The sequence below is a fragment of the Pygoscelis adeliae genome, unplaced genomic scaffold (genome assembly GCF_000699105.1).
Source record: "Pygoscelis adeliae isolate BGI_AS28 unplaced genomic scaffold, ASM69910v1 Scaffold67, whole genome shotgun sequence".
NCBI lineage: Eukaryota > Metazoa > Chordata > Aves > Sphenisciformes > Spheniscidae > Pygoscelis > Pygoscelis adeliae.
The window spans coordinates 8,279,940-8,295,577 of record NW_008825271.1 but is presented as its reverse complement, the minus strand read 5'-3'; the positions used below and the strand labels follow the sequence as shown (position 1 = coordinate 8,295,577).

General features: G+C 43.4%; 1 protein-coding gene across 1 annotated transcript in view; it reads left to right on the top strand.

The window, feature by feature from the left end:
• Window positions 1–15,638, top strand: part of FOXP1 (forkhead box P1) — a 225,644-nt gene that overhangs the window by 189,876 nt on the left and 20,130 nt on the right. The window contains exons 9-10 of the mRNA XM_009329822.1: window positions 1,695–1,782; window positions 7,782–7,865. Of these exons, the coding sequence (XP_009328097.1) occupies window positions 1,695–1,782; window positions 7,782–7,865 (172 nt within the window). The remainder of the gene's footprint in view (window positions 1–1,694; window positions 1,783–7,781; window positions 7,866–15,638) is intronic.

Here is a 15,638-nt window from a genome sequence, read left to right as displayed (position 1 = left end):
TACTCTGCCTGTCGTCTGTGCGTTGACCTTCTTTTATTTTATTTTTTTTTTTTCCGCTCCTGCCTTGGCCTTTTGCTTTCCGCGTGGCGGGAGAAGCTGCCTGCGGGGAGCAGCCCCCGGGGTGGCTGGAGCCCCTCAGCAGCGAAGGGACACGAAATAACCTTGCCGTGCGCGTGCAGCTTCAAATTGCGATCGGGGGAGCTTTCTGCAGAGGTTTAAATTGCGGAGAGGCGGCAAGACGCGTGCACGCTGGGGGGGCTTAAATGCATATAAAAGTTTATAAAATAAGTTGGAGCTGCTCTTGCATTGAAACAAAGAGCGATGCTTTTCCTGGGATCTTGTAGATCACCAAAAATCTCGTGTGAGAGTCAGGTGGAACTGTGTTATCCATATGGCCTTAACGCGGTGGGTGACGGTCGGCTGTCCGCCTTGGGGGGTTCGGCTCTCCTTCTCCCTGCCCTTGTGAACTGTACCCGACGTGTAACGTAAATGGATGCAGCGACGTTTGTCCTCCAGTTGCTGCCGATGTGCTGGAGAAAAAAATACGCTGGCGTAAAATAAGGCGGCGGGCAGTTGGCTCATGGCGTGTTTCTGAGGGGGCTTACATGAGTTTCAGCGTGGGGAGGGGGGAAGCTGTATCAGCGGTGGGCACCTGATTTATTACAGCGGTCACAATCAGAGCTTCTCTGTTCGCCGTGGTTAAAAAAAAAAAGAAAGATTTCTTGTTAGCAGGTGAGAAAGTTACTCCACAGAATACTGAATATTACACATTTAAGATCAGTGGTTAACCAGCACGGGAGGATAAGTAGGCCAAATTGTTCTGTGTTGTAAATCATAGAAGTCGGTGGAGTTAAATATAGCCCATCGTATGCTAAAGATCTTGAAATCAAGGCAATTTAAAGGTAAAAAAAAAGTGTAGATTGGAGAACAATATTTGGGGATTCCCCCCCCCCCCCTTCTGTGAAGGTACTAGCCCCAAAACATAGCTTTAGCCTGAGCCTTAGAGCAGTTTTATTTTAAAGGCTTTCTTTTTTTAATTTATTTTAACATTTGCATGGGGGAAGTTTTTCAGAACACATACTACAATAAACCTTGAATTCCAGCTGTTCTAGTGTTCTGGATGACTTTTTGTTTCTTTTGGATGAAGATGATTTGTTTTACAGTAACTGTCCGTATTTTTCTCTCTTTCATTGGTACATATTTTGCACATACTTATACACCAAACTTTATGTGGTTTTTTGTTCTTTACACAATCATGTATTTTTTTTTTATTTTTAATCACATAAACATGAGGGTTCTATGGGATTTAATTATTCATGTATTGCATGTGTCCATTTAGAAATATCCAGCATCTTATAGTCAAGTAATATGAAATTATATATGAAATTATTTTACTATAATTTCTTGATCTCACTTTCATTTACCTAATGGAGGAAAAACAACTGTTCTGCAAAATTTCTCTTAAATACAAATGAGCCGCCTTCTGAAAAAATGTGCTTAAGATATAATGAGCGATGGGAAGATACACAAGCCAAAGCAGGACAGAGGAAAAAAAAATACAAAAATGATCTTAAAAATCTTAGATATTGATGAAGACCTGCTGGATAACATTCCGATTGCTTATTCATCCTGGTAACTACTTTTTCCTTTTTGTTTATCCATTTCACTTAATGATTTTCTGTGTATTGTTACAGACATCTCAACAGTGAGCATGCGCTGGATGATAGAAGTACAGCCCAATGTAGAGTACAAATGCAGGTTGTACAGCAGTTAGAGCTACAGGTAAAATAAAATTTATTTTAATATTACCTCAGTATTAATCAAATCCAATTCTCGACAGCAATAAAAAATGAGTTCTGCTTTTCCCCCTATGATTGAAAACCAGCTTTCAAAACCTTCTTGTAGTAGTTTTAAAAACCGTCAAAAGAAACTGCAGCTTCATTTCCTCTTTTCTAAACCGTAACTTGAAAAGAAATAGGAAACTTAAACAGGCTGACTGATTGGAAATCCATCAGTATGTATCTAATGCTGGGGGGGAAGGGGGGGGCGAGCAGAATACGGTCCCCTTCATTTAGAGTTGTTGATAAACGGGGGAAATGGTTGATGTTTATTTCAAAACGCTGCATGACCTGGCTTGTTTGGTGGTGTCTCATATACTAATACTCTCCATGTATTATTATTACTATTATTACTACTATTATTTTTTGCCATTTGTAGCAAATAATTTTTTTTAAAAGTGCCAAAAGGGGGTAAATTGGAATATATTGAATGCGATGCAAAGGTTTGACCTGTTTGTGTAACTGCCTTTCCAAATGCTTTTGAGTCCTTTCTGTGTCCCTGCACCTCGCTGCTCTGGCTGGGCGGCTTTGACAGTGTGTCTGTGTGTAGGCAAGAGGTTAGCAAAGAAGGGGAAATTAAAACAATGTTGTACATTATATAGTTACCAGCTATTGAAAAACCTATTTTGTATGCAAGACAGCAGTGTAGAGATATATGGAAAGCCTTGGGCTAAGTACAGAAGATAATTACATTTGGAATTTTACTGAGTTAAGTCATTTATAGCTTCAAATAGTTGGAGAGAAAAATCAGCAAAAACACACTTAAACTTCTTGTTGTTACTTTTCAAGATAAGCATTTAAAAAAATGCCTTTTATCTTCTTATCTTACAAATTACCCTTTTTCTTTCATAGATATTTCCTAAATTTTACTTTCAGGAACTCAGTGGTCATGACGCTCTTTCACTATTAGCTGAAGCAATATAAACTATTTTAATACAAGTTTTATAAAAATCAAACTACCAGTCATAAAATATCAGAGTCTCGCAGAAAATGTTATGAGAAATGATCTGTTATTTTAACAAGTTTCTCAGGAATTAGGGGGGAAAAAAAAAATCTGCAGTCTTCCTGGTAAACTGAGATATGAGATAATCTTTTACCAAGATGCAGTAATATTCAGGCTGAAGGTAAATCTAGATTCTTCGGTTACAGTCAGCTTGAAAAGCATTAATCCTTCTCTCCTGCAGTCGCTGGGAATGGCTGTGCCTGGAACTACGGGAGGATGCCCTATGTTAACAGTTGGACAGGACAGAGATGATACTTGGTTACCACCTCTCCCTAAGCCCTTTGACAATATTTTTGAAAGATTTATCAGCGGTGCATTCTACTAATTGTTATAGGTGACTCAAAGTTACAGCTTCACACCCGTTCAGTGCTGGGGAATACCTCTTAGCTTGCAGTCATTGCATGGGAAGGCAGCTTAAGGTCCCCAAGACAAGAACATAGTTTCAAAGTGGTGTGAGGGCCAGAAAGTTCTGGATTGGTTTTTAACAATCCTACTAGCACAGTAGATAGGATGAACTTGGAGGCTTAATTTAGACAGGGATGTTGATAACAGATTGAGACCATCTATGCATTGGCCAGCAAAGATAGATGGAGGAGGAGGGTGGTCCTGCTTCTGAAATGTACCTGTAACTCCCCTCTTCTCTCTTTTCATCCTGTGTATCAGTCCTCAGATACTTTAAAAAAAAAAAACAAAAAAAAAAAAAACCCAAAAACCTGCCTAAATATGTACGAGGATTTGTCCTCCAGCACCTAGTTTGTCTGGCTGTGACCTGTTTTTGCACAGAAAATAAACCAAAAGCCTGGCCCAATAGCAAGGTTTTCCATGATGTGGTCTGCAGCGCCCAACGTGTTGTAGCAAGAGCAGTTGGACTAAGACCGTTGACCTGATACTCCTGCAATGGAGCAGTTCCCAACAGAGTGGTGACGACAAGCCCTGTGGTTGATTGTTTGAGTTTTGTGAGCTAGACAGAAGAGGGACCCGTAGCCTTTCCCACTTGACCCGTGGTGCTCAGCGCTGACGAGAAGCTTTGCCTTCCAGTGGAGCTATGAAGTGTCACATGCTGTTCAGGGTCCGGCACCATGGCAAGATCTAAATGCCGCACCATTTCATGCATGTCCAGCCCCATCAAGACAGGGGTAGAGTTTAACAAATTCATTCCACCTGAGGGATGCACTTCAGGTTTTGAGTGTGATGGACCCAAATGCAAGCCTTTTTTTCTTTTTATGCTCTTACTTTTCGCACAATAGTTTTATCAGTGTTGTAGACAGAGATAAGCATCATGTCTTTTAAAGAAAGTAATTTTTAAATGAACTTTTTGAAAAAAACGAGTCAGATCTTTTTTGTGTTTGATTGCAAATGCCCCTTTGCAGAAGTATCTTGAAGCTTTGGTCTCAGCATTTCCATCACAAACATACTTAAAATATCACAGAAAAGGTAGAGATCTTCTCATATTTCACTTCGTTCAAACCGTCTTGACATGATCATTTGTTGCCATTATAAATAGTGAGAATTGGGCTGCTGGGTAAAACACAAACACAAGGAACATATCCCTATCCTGAGCTAGTTCTCAGCTGGAGTAGGACATTCATTTTGCAGCACCACCTTTGAGTGGAAAAACATTTGAGGACAGCAACAAGGCTGTGAGAAGTTTAAAAAAGTACCTCCTAACAGGAGAAAGTGAAGACTGCTGGCCGTTTTCAGTGTAGTGAAAACACTGCTCGCGCCTGTTTTCCTAAAGCATCCATTGACACTCTTGAAAAGTGGATCCTAAACCTTTCTAGTGCACAGCCTAACTAGGCACGTAATGGGAGGGAAGAGGCTACGTCTTGGTTGTCTCTTGCATTGCCCATGACTGGCTTCCTTCTCATTTGTCCTTGGTCTGTCCAAAATCCTACTGCTGAAGTGATCTCCCCTTCCTGTTGGTGTGGCCATGTTGCTCCTGTTGAATGCCCTCACTGGGTTTCCATTTTCACACGCCTGCTCCTTGCCATTATTTTCAGTCTGTTTTTCCTCCTGTGCAATTCCTCCATCATCTGTGCCTAATGCCTTCTCTCTTGCTCCTTGGTCGCCAGACTCCCGTGCTGCCCCTTCTGGCCTGTGCTTTCTGTGCCTTCCCTTTCCTGCCTTTCCTACCTGTGTAGTTTTAGGATTTAACCTCTCCGGGGCAAGGCATGTGTCTTGGTGTCCAAGTTTGCAAAGCATGTACCTTGCTCTGGATGTGTTTTCTGTTGAACCACAGTTAGGCACCTACATCGTGGTTGTACCCCACAGAGGTGAGGGGAAACCTCACAAAATCAGGCTTATCATGAAGAACTGGGTGGCCATCTGAAAACTCCCACCATGCAGAGCTTTCCAAATGGATTTAGGAAAAAAGAATGAGGCTTCAGATGGGACTGTATTATAGTCCTCAGACCCCCTGTACAGAGCAGATCCTTTCGTACATGGCAGAACAGTCCTTGCCCAAGAGCACTATTAGTAGATCAAGAGCATTTTCCTGCATGTCTACTAATAATCCCCATTTCTGGACAGTCTGCACTCCAGTGGGTGCCACCAGTGAGAATTTGCTCCCATCAGTGGCTGAGTAAGCCCTCATGGCTTCTTTTGTATGACCCCACTGACCGGAGGGGCTACTAGTGACATTCTAGTTTTATACTACTATTGCTTCCTGACCTAAGGGAAAAACAGTTTAAAGAAATTCTTCAGATTTTTTTACTTCTCTTCAGTGCTTTGAAACTGAGAGACCTCTATTTTTCATAATTTAAACTCCTGCCTAACTGGGTGAGTGTTTGAATTCCTAGACTATGACAAAATGCTAGCGTGTGTCTGCCTGAAATGTCGAGAGGATCTTTAATAACCTCCATCCACCAGAAACGGCGTTAAAAGCATTGCTAAGATGATGAGTGAAAACACTACAAACAAGGACCCCGGCCGTTCGGAGGGAGGTGCACTGCTCTGTTTCGCCGAGGGGGCCCGGAGGAAGCGCCGCAGGGTGTGCCCCCGCGCTGCCCGGGTGCCTTTCCCTCCTGCCGCCGCGCTGGTGCAGGCAGGGAGCTTTCAGGTGCCTGCCTTTTATTTATTTTGGCTAGAAGATGTTGTTCTTCTGCAGTAGCCTGCAGACCAAAATTTAATGCACAGATGACCCCCGCCAAGCAGCCCGTGCGCCCAGCGACTGCTACAAATGAGAGATTGCACAACAGAGCTGCACTGAGAGTACAATTATTTCTCGGGTTTAATTTGTTTTGTGTGAAGCACGGCGGCTGAAGGGTGAGACCTCTCCTTTCTCTGAAGAGGTCCTCAGAGGACTCTCGGAGGGAGAAGTTTCTGCTGCAGTGCTACGATAAGAGCCTGTCGCTGCCCTTCGGCTCTTCTGTGAAGTCCAGCACAGATCTGGTGATGAGATTGTAGGAGATCTGCTGTAGGTGTCAGGTTTTCTCTCTTGCCATTGAGATTTTTGACCAAGAAGGGAGCAGCTGTTTGAAAAGCCCAGCGATTTTTGCTTTTGCACTTCCAGAGCACACAGTGATGACGCCATTTTTCCCCTTATTTAATTCCTGCCTTGGAAAGTCGTGTGCCAAGTTTTATCCCATCATGACGCCTTTCTGGCACGGTCAGAAACCCCTCGCCTTGCAAAGAGCAAGACAACCTTGACCGTAAGGTTATGAATGGGGATTTATGACCAAGTCTCCTTTTATATACACTTAGCCCAGCTTTACTGCTACAAACAGATGACGGTGATAAGGTGGGCAGGTTGTTTAAAGTTTTGCTGGAATGCGAGCACAGTTCTCCTCTTGGCACCAGGAATCTGGCTTGTCTAAAGCAAAAACTCAGCTCTGCAAAAATTGTCATTTGTAAGAACCTGATCCAAGTCCTGCTGGGAACAGGAGCCTTTATGTTGGGCATGTAGGTTAATAACACCCCTTTTTCATTAGTATTATTTCTTAATATCTTTCCACTGTATTTTTTTTGAAGAGCAGCTAGAAAAAGTCCTATTTGCACATACAAAAAATTTCTTGTTTCCAAAAATAATGAGATTTAGTGTCTGTCCAGTGCATTGAAATGCACTGGGAAGCCGTCCTGGGCAAGGATGCGTACGGTGTGATCCCGAGGCACCAGCTATGGCCTGGTGCAGATCTCAACCAAAAAAAGCAAGAGACATCCAGAGCAGGAGCTTTGCCCCAACTCTTGGGCGTGATGTGACCGATGAGAAAGGGCGAAAGCATCGGGCCTGTGGCGTTGTGTGCCCTGAGATGAGGGCTCTGGGGCGGTTCCTGACAACGTTAGCCTTTCCCACCCTGCCTGCCCTCAGGCGTATGCCAAAGGGATGCTGGCAACTCGCACTGCTGCTCAGGGTGCCCCCGCTCGGGTTCCCAGCCTCGGCTGCCCAGGGTGACCCGCCGAGGGGCCGTGCCACCTTCTCGAGGAAAAGCAGGGTGTTTTCTAGAGCCAAGGCCGCCCGCCGTGCCCCGCGGAGGTGCCTCGTGTGGTTTAACCACCGCTCTCTCTGCGCATGCCGCAAAGCCTGTACGTGACGTAAAAGCCACGGTCCATTTGTGCCGCTTGTTTTCTGGTCTGAAGGGAGGCAAACGCATCTCGGAGCCGCTGCCTCGCTTGCTTTCTGCTGCGCCTCCTCAGCCGGAGCGGGGCTGGTTAATAGACATGATTCACTGTTGTCTTTTAGCTGTCAGGGCTAGAGTGAAGCTCTTGGTGCCGGCAGGTCTAGCTCTTCTCACTCGAGGGCTAATGCGTTTTGCTTTGGGAAATAGTGACACCCAGCACCACGCGTTAGCTTTACCTCACAAATAGACCGTATACAATTTCCAAACTACTCAGCAGTAAAACTCTTCTGTCTCATGCCTCGGTGCCAGCTGTTTAATTAGGAATAAGCAGAGGCTGCGTTTTATTCGTACGAGTAACAGAGGATATTTTTTCCCCCCTTTCAGCTTGCAAAAGATAAAGAGCGCCTGCAAGCCATGATGACGCACCTGCATGTGAAGTCGACTGAACCAAAAGCCACCCCTCAGCCCGTAAGTACCGAACTGTGCCGAAAGCAAACAAAACCTCACAACAAACTTCTCTTTCCTGTTCCCCACCGGAGCGCGTGATGCGAAGCGTGGCCCGCTGTGGAGCCGGTCGCGGTGAGGAGATGCAAAGCGCTGCTTTGCAGGAGGCACCGCCACGGGCACCCGGGTTTCGTCGTCCCCCTCTCTTCGGGGGGTTTGAAAGAAGTTTTGTTCTAAAGTTGAGGCATCGGGCCTTTTTCTGGCCTCGCGTACTAGCCTGTAAGTCGCTTTGCATCAGTCCGACTTGCATGAAATCTTAGGAAGTGTTAGGAAGGAGATGTAATTAAATTATATTTAGTGTATTTATTTTGCTTGCTCCCTGTCCGACAGACATTTACAGTGGAAGAGACTCTAGCAGCACGTTTTGATGATAATTGCGGTTACCGGGTATCAGGTTTTACACTGTTGAAACTGAGAAGGGAAACCTTCTCTGCCCCAGATTGTCCTTTAAAAAAGGGGGTGTGGGGGAAGCAAGGGGCTTCGCAGCCCAAGTCAACTCCAGGGTACCCCCAAAGCCAGGCAAATCCACCATCTCATTCCCTGACCAAAATGACTCTTCTTCAGCTGTTGTTTTCTCCCAACCTCTTAACGCTGAAAATGTTCCTCAGAGCTTCCAATGATTATTCAAAATGGAGAGAGTGCTTTGCTTCCTGATTTTAAGATTTGTAAGATTTAAAGGTACACTGGCTTTATTTGATTTTGCTTTGAGTCATTGTGTGAAAATTAATTGAGCGTTGACAATCTATAGTTAGTACTAGCAATTTTAATCAATATGCAATGATGCAGCATAATGACAAAGTATTGGTTTATCTGTTTTGACTGATTTTTTTTTTCTATAAATAAAGCAAACACACACCCATATATGCGTGATTTATGGTGATAGAAATAAAAAGGAGTCAGACTATTAACCCAGCAAATATGGTAGCCTGCCAAGATGCAGTTGGTAGACAAAATTAATGTCTGAAACAGAACACATTACAGAGATAGAGAACATAAAATCATTAAACACTTCGCGCACCCATTTTTACTAGAAGAGGATTTCTCAGTTTCCATGTAGTTGGAAATAAATGGCTGCAGAAGTGCGTAGGGAGGCTAGTAGACAGAAAATAGCAGGCTATTCAGCAACACTGGAGCAGATGTCAAAGTCAACGGGAAATTTCGATGCCTTCTTGGAGAGAGTTGAGTGGTAGGTATAAACCCTTCCATTTAAGCTGTTGAGATGCCGAAAATTGCTTGATCCGGTGGATACCAGCCCTCTAGAGTAGAATAGCATTCTTCTAGTTCCTCGCATCCATCTCAGCCTGAATGCAAATGCTTCAGCGCATTGTTGGCAAAGTATGTAGACCCAACAGAATGGGGAGGAGGTTTGGTTTCTATAGCTCTTACTGGATTAAAAATTAAAACAGCGGAATAATCTGGGAGTCTCAAAGCACTCTGCCTTGAGGCCTTTTCATAACAGCGGTGCCCCTCAGGAGGAAGGATTAAAAACTAAAGGGAGGAAATCGTAAGGAGGCGAGCAGCGTTTGGCAAGGCAGCTCGTGATCGATGCTCAGCTGTGGAGGGCAGGAAGCTTTTGCGGGCGTTGTAGGCTACGGAGATACCAGGCGGTGTCGCCATGAAGATTAGTGTTAACAGCTAATAAACAGGGAAAAGCAGGGGGTGGGGGGAAGTGAACGCAGGGGGAAAAGGGCTGTCTTGATTAGTATTAAAAATGTTTTACATTCTGGAAAATTATAGCTTTGTTGGGGACCTCCTACTAAATTTATTTTTAACTGCTCTATTGAAAATTCTGTACCACTAGTCAACATTATCTCTCAGTTGCTCAGCACAGTGTTTCTTTATTAAAAGAAATAGGCATGAATATTTTTGACTGAAAAATTAATAGCTTTTGAATTCATACACAGCAGGTTTTCTTTTGCAAAGAAGTCCAATATCGCTGCACAGCACTTCTATAACCATTTATTTAGAGTCCAAGTCAAACCTTTGACAGCTAGAGCAGTGTTACAAGCCAACATAAAGAACTCCAAGATGTAAACCAACAATAGGCAGTCTGTGTGAGGTTTGCCATTGTCAAATACATAGATTGTTTGGATTAGTTTATGTAAATGTACTGTTGTATTACCCTTTGGAAAAAAAAAGATCACATTTGTGTATGAAAAGTGGTTTCGTTCACAGGCAGCATTATAAATTCCTTATCCTTTAACTTACATGTTAGAAGTAAAAATTGGTGCCTGACAGGCCTATATTGTGTGGCACTCTGTTGTTGGATTGAAACTGCCTTCTTTTCATTTATTGAAATATAGAAAAATTTATTATAGATACCATCTGATAAATCAGAAATTATTAAAATATGTATAGGTGAAGCATTTGAAAATTAATTATAAAATGTAGAAGTATAGTGTTTTGCATAAATTGTGCTCTCCTAGTGAAAAAAATACACAGGCGCTGCATAGACTGTGCTAGACCCTAGTCCTTTTAACTCAGTGGGATAGGACTTTGGTAAAAAGATCTGATGACCATTATTGCAGTGCAAAGTATTCTTTACATCCAGTAATTAAATTTTTTTTGCCAACATAACTAATGCAAGGTGTATGTTAGAATTAATATATTACGGTACATCGGTGATTTTAAAGGGAAGAGATAGGTATAGGTGCTGCTTGGTGTGGCAGTGAACTGGGATTTAAAATTACAGCCTTTTCATGACTGGGGAATGTTTTTATTCTGCTTAAAGGATCTTAATGGTTGTTTTTAAACTATTTTGTTACTGGCAGGTAAAATTGGTGACTGAGCGTCTGTGTTAACCACGTGCCATTTGTAATCCACACTGACCGTTGGTACCGTCTTTCCCTTCTGGGCTTCAGGCAGCAGCTTGGGCGGGTGGTTTTGGACCGGTTGGACCACAGCCAGGTTCTTGGTGGTTGTGCATCGATTCAAAATTCACCCAGCTTTGGGGAAGGATTGCTTGTCCGGTCTAGCCACGTCCATCCATCACATCCCCACCTTCGGGTGGCTTTAGCTCCTTGCGGTAATTTTGACCTTGGGAAGGGCGGTGGAGTTGCCCCTACGTTTCACTACGCCAGTCCACCAAGACATCTGTTCAATAAAGCTCTTTAGTCCTATTAAAGCCGATGAAATTTAAACATGTTCTTCTATAGTGTAGTGGTGGATGGCCTAAATCATTGGCGGATAGGTACGTACGCGGGGAGGTTGCCGTTGACGTCTGGTGTACTGCAAAGGGCAGCTCTTCCCTTGCTCCTGAGGAGCTGCTGGGCAGACAGGAGGGGGCTGGGGAAGGAGACCACATCATGAGCTGGGGCAGTGCTAAATGCCAAATGCCTTCTTTAGAAACGTCCAACTTTATGATTAAAATGCCCAATGGTGCAACGCTTTAAAAGAAAACGGAAGTATCTCACAACTTCACACTCGGGAGCACGCGAGGTTGTTCCTTTTACTGCTACATGTCGTGTTTTGGTGAGACTGAAGGCCTGAATAAGGTGAGAACAAAGCTGTCTGTGAAGGAATATGCTGTGACACATTCTTGTAGGGTGAATTTTTTTCAAGGTAAAAAAACCTCACAACACAAAAGCCAGAACAAGGAATTTCTCAAGAATTTTCATTCTGGATTTGCTATTAAGATACCTTCCCCTACATGGCGTTTTCATTGGTGTTAGTGATCAGCATAATAGGTTGAAATGGAAACGTGCTTTCTTTTGGGGAATTAACTTAGGGCGAAGTTCATAGGAAGGGAAGGAAAAGGAAGAAGCATCAACCAACAAGTAATTCTGCATACTGGGTGCTATGGCCATCTTTTAAAAATAGAAAACTTTTAAAGAAACTTTTGGCACTTTAAATAAAATGCACTGTTAGATATCCCTTCTTTAATGTATTTTTTACCCTAACCATAGCAGTTATGATTGTTTTGAAATACTGTTTTTAGCAACTGTAATAACAAAGCATTAAAAAAAAAAATAGTCTTTTAACTGTTGAGGTAATGACTGAGCATTTTAGCTGCTGTAGCCGTACTTTATAGTTTGAAAAAATAACGATACGCAGCAATAAAGAGAGATTCTCCAGCACAACAAAAGCTGTTTTTATATACTGGTTTTCATTAAGTCTCACTCCTCAGCTTCGGTTTCCTTAGTATTCCTGCCAATAACAACACCTGCTAAGTGATTGCTGCCTGCCGGGCTCTGCATCTAATACACTAATGTGTCCAGGCTGAAACGAGAGGGGAAGACACAGCATTTACCAAAGTTCTAGGCCCAGCGTTAGCTTTCTCTCTCACCCTTGGTGTCAAGAAAAGGAGTCTCTGCTCCGGAGCGTTTCAGTCCCAGGAACTCGGTGCAGCTAAATCCTCAGCCCCAGTTGGGACCAGAGCGGCAGCATCCATCGCAGAGGAGTCGCTGCCCTGCAGCAGTGGGTATGGCCCCACCGTGACACTTAGAAATACTTTCTTTTTTTTTTTTTCTTTTTTAAAAGAATTTCAGGGGCTTTTTTATGTGCAGCCACTATTGTCATGTAAAATGTTTACACAAAAAGAAATCAGACTTAGCCCTAGTGGGAGAGCCACTTACTGGAAATCTATTTTACGGGGTGAAGGAGAGGGTTACCTCTCTGCCTTATTTATATCTAAAGAAAAAAAAGAAAATCACTCAGTCTTCACCTTTAATAGGAAGACATGACTATTTCTTGAAAGGGAAGGTTAATAATAAAATCCTAAGCAGGATATTGAACGCTGAAACAATTATGGCATTTATGATTAAGTTAAAACAGTATGAGGAAATGTTCTCAACAAACAAAACTGAACAAAGCACCCAACAAGGCTCAGCGATTGAATTTGCAGAATTTTAGGACCTAAAACTTGTGGGGTTTGGTGTTTTTTTCTGTTGGGTTTTTTTTTTCCCTTCTTGTTTTTGGGGGTTTTTGTTGTTGTTTTTTTTTTTAAGGCTGGAGGAAATCCTCCCTTCCCCCCAACCTCAGTACAAACATGACAAAAACATTAAACTCTTTGGTGCGAGGGCTGTACTCTCTGGCGTACTTGGAGAGTGCCCCGTGTTGTGCCTTATTGCAGTGCAAGAGTTCTTGCTCATTAAAGTGCTAACTCTGTGACTTAGGCTCCCTCCCCTCTGACAGCGACGATACCTCATCCAAAAATTACAGTATGTGGGAAACAGGCTGTGTACAAATTACCAGCGCGAACAACTTTTCTAATCATAGTAACTTGTTTTTAAATAGAAAATGCAAACAGGGAGAAACCGTGTTGAGTTTCCATCAGGAAAAGAAACCCTCCCAGCCCGGTCCCTCCCTGATCTTTGCCCTGCACGATCATCCACGGGCGCTTTCGCGTTTCTAATTGATGCCAATATTAAGATTTAATAGTTTACCATTCAGATTAATATTTCAAGATGGCAACAAAACCAACACCATTCATAATTTGTTATTCTGCTCTAATTCACAACCGATTTTTCAGCCTTCGCACTATCGATGCAACAAAGAAAGCAGCAGCGAGGGTCTGCAGAGGGAGCGCAGCCCTCTCCTCCCTTACGCTAGCTCGTGTTTTGGTAACAGCACCGGCAGGGATCGGACCCCAGCTGGAAGAGGAGAGTGTCATCAAATAAAACACGGAAAAAGGAAAAACTTCGCTAGCGATCGACAAGGTCGTGTTTCATTAACTTGTTGGTTCAGGCTCGCAAATGGTCGTCGGAGGTGAAACGCAGCACACTCGCTGCGTTCCAGCTTTTTGTTCTCTCTTTCCTCACAGACTGCAGTCATGTTTAATTTGGAAACTGGGCTCCTTTGGCAAATTAGCAATTAGAACAATTTTGTGGGAATATGTATATGTGTCATTAGTTTTCCTGCAAATTAATAGCGAGAGCAGAGGTCAGGCAGAAATTTTCCACTTGACTGCCGCTCCTCTGTTGAGATTTGGCACTTTGTTTTGGAACGGCCACAGCTGCTCAAAGCCACAGTCTTCCTTTAGGAACTGTCTTTTAATTAGTTTACCTCATAGCCATTATTACAAATATTACTGCCTCCCCTCCTTGAAATAAAATTACTGTTTCTACAAAATATTCCGGTGACATCTTGCACCACTGCACATTGATGGTGGGGTCACTCGGATGCAGCGTTTAATCATTAGATCACCTCCATAAGCATCTCCTAATTAGAGTCCTTACAATACAATTTTATCTGGTAATTAGCTGAGATTGGCTGCTTCCTCTGTAGCTTATTAGTGGCAGCCCAGCAGTGGGTGTGAATCACAGTGTCATTTGTCAAGCCTGTTAAAGCCCCCCCCTTTGCTCGTCCTCTTCTGTGTTTATTCCTAGTTGCTACCTACGCTGAAAAGCCTAAAGAAATTTAACTCGATTCAAATTCTTTAAGCAGGGAACGCTGACCTTTGTGGATCCTTTCTCGCAGTTTCCTAGTAGAAACAGATTAAATGTTAAATTTTTACACACTAAAAAGGGAAGGGGACTCTTTTGAAATGGAGTAGTTGGAGCCGTAATGATGAAGCACGAGCAGTGATCTTTCCAACAGGAGGGCCCGGCTGCCGAGCCTGTGCTAGAGACGGGCACTTAAAATTGATGCAGATTTGCTCGCAGTTATTGGACTGTTAAAACGTCCATTTAGAAACTGAGATAAAATACAGTAGATTTAATTTCATGGTGAGACCTGTCAGTTGTACTGTTATCGCCACTGGTCCTTTTATCATATGTAATAGATGGATAGATGGGTAACAGGGAGACATTACTATATATGTGTCCCTAATCAGTGTCCTTAAATCACGCCAGTCAACAAACGGACCGGGCTCTCGGCGGCGGCACGTGGCAGCAGTTCCCGGCGCCGTGGGGGTTTGAATAGGCATGCTCACCTCCAGGTTGCATTTAGCGGTTCATGCCGGTGCGGGAGTCTCTGGGAAATCGATACCCATATTTCACCGCCTCTTGCGATCCCTCGCGGGGTTCGCGCTCTCCGGCCTCGCCACAAAGCGTTAAGTATTTCCCGCTGGAAGGCGAAGCATCGTTTGTGAGCACCTGCACAGAAAGATGGGTGTTTGCAGGTCTGCTGCTCACCACCTCCTTTCCTCGGAGCAGTGCTTGAGCTGCTGGTGCACCGTCGCAGCCGTACAGCGCCGGGCGTTTGTGGCCGGGACTTCCCTCGGTTTGCTCCGTCTCACCGTCGGGAAGGAAAAGCAATTGCAATTTATCCATCGCTCAGCTGCACCCTTTCTGTGGGCGATGGGCTTTTTGTGTTGGTATCCTTTCTGTAATATTAGAGCCCTTTATTTTCCACTGCCTTTCTTTTGGATAAATCCTGTTATTTTTGTAAAGGAGCATTATTTGTGGCTATTAACTCTCATGAGGGATGCTAATAGGAGTTTTCGTATCTGGTTACTTTCATACGAGGAAAATTAATACAGTACCTTACGGATAAACATGAGGTGTTTGGGGGCATAGCTGAGTAGTGCGCCTTGCCTTCGTCTGAAAAGGTTTAATGTCCAGCAAAAAGGAATTTTAATCACGAACAAAAGTTGTAAAATTCTGGCCCTGTTAAATTCAGTAGGAATTTTGCTACTGACTTCAATGGGGTCAGGATTTCACCAATATCGTTCACAAAACGGCCTAAGGGAAGGAAATGTGGAAGTAGTCAAAGAGCCCTTTTCTCAGTCATCTTTTCTGATGTTGTAGTTACGAGATCGGATTGTTTGTTAAAAATACTTCAGCAGGCAGGCCCTAT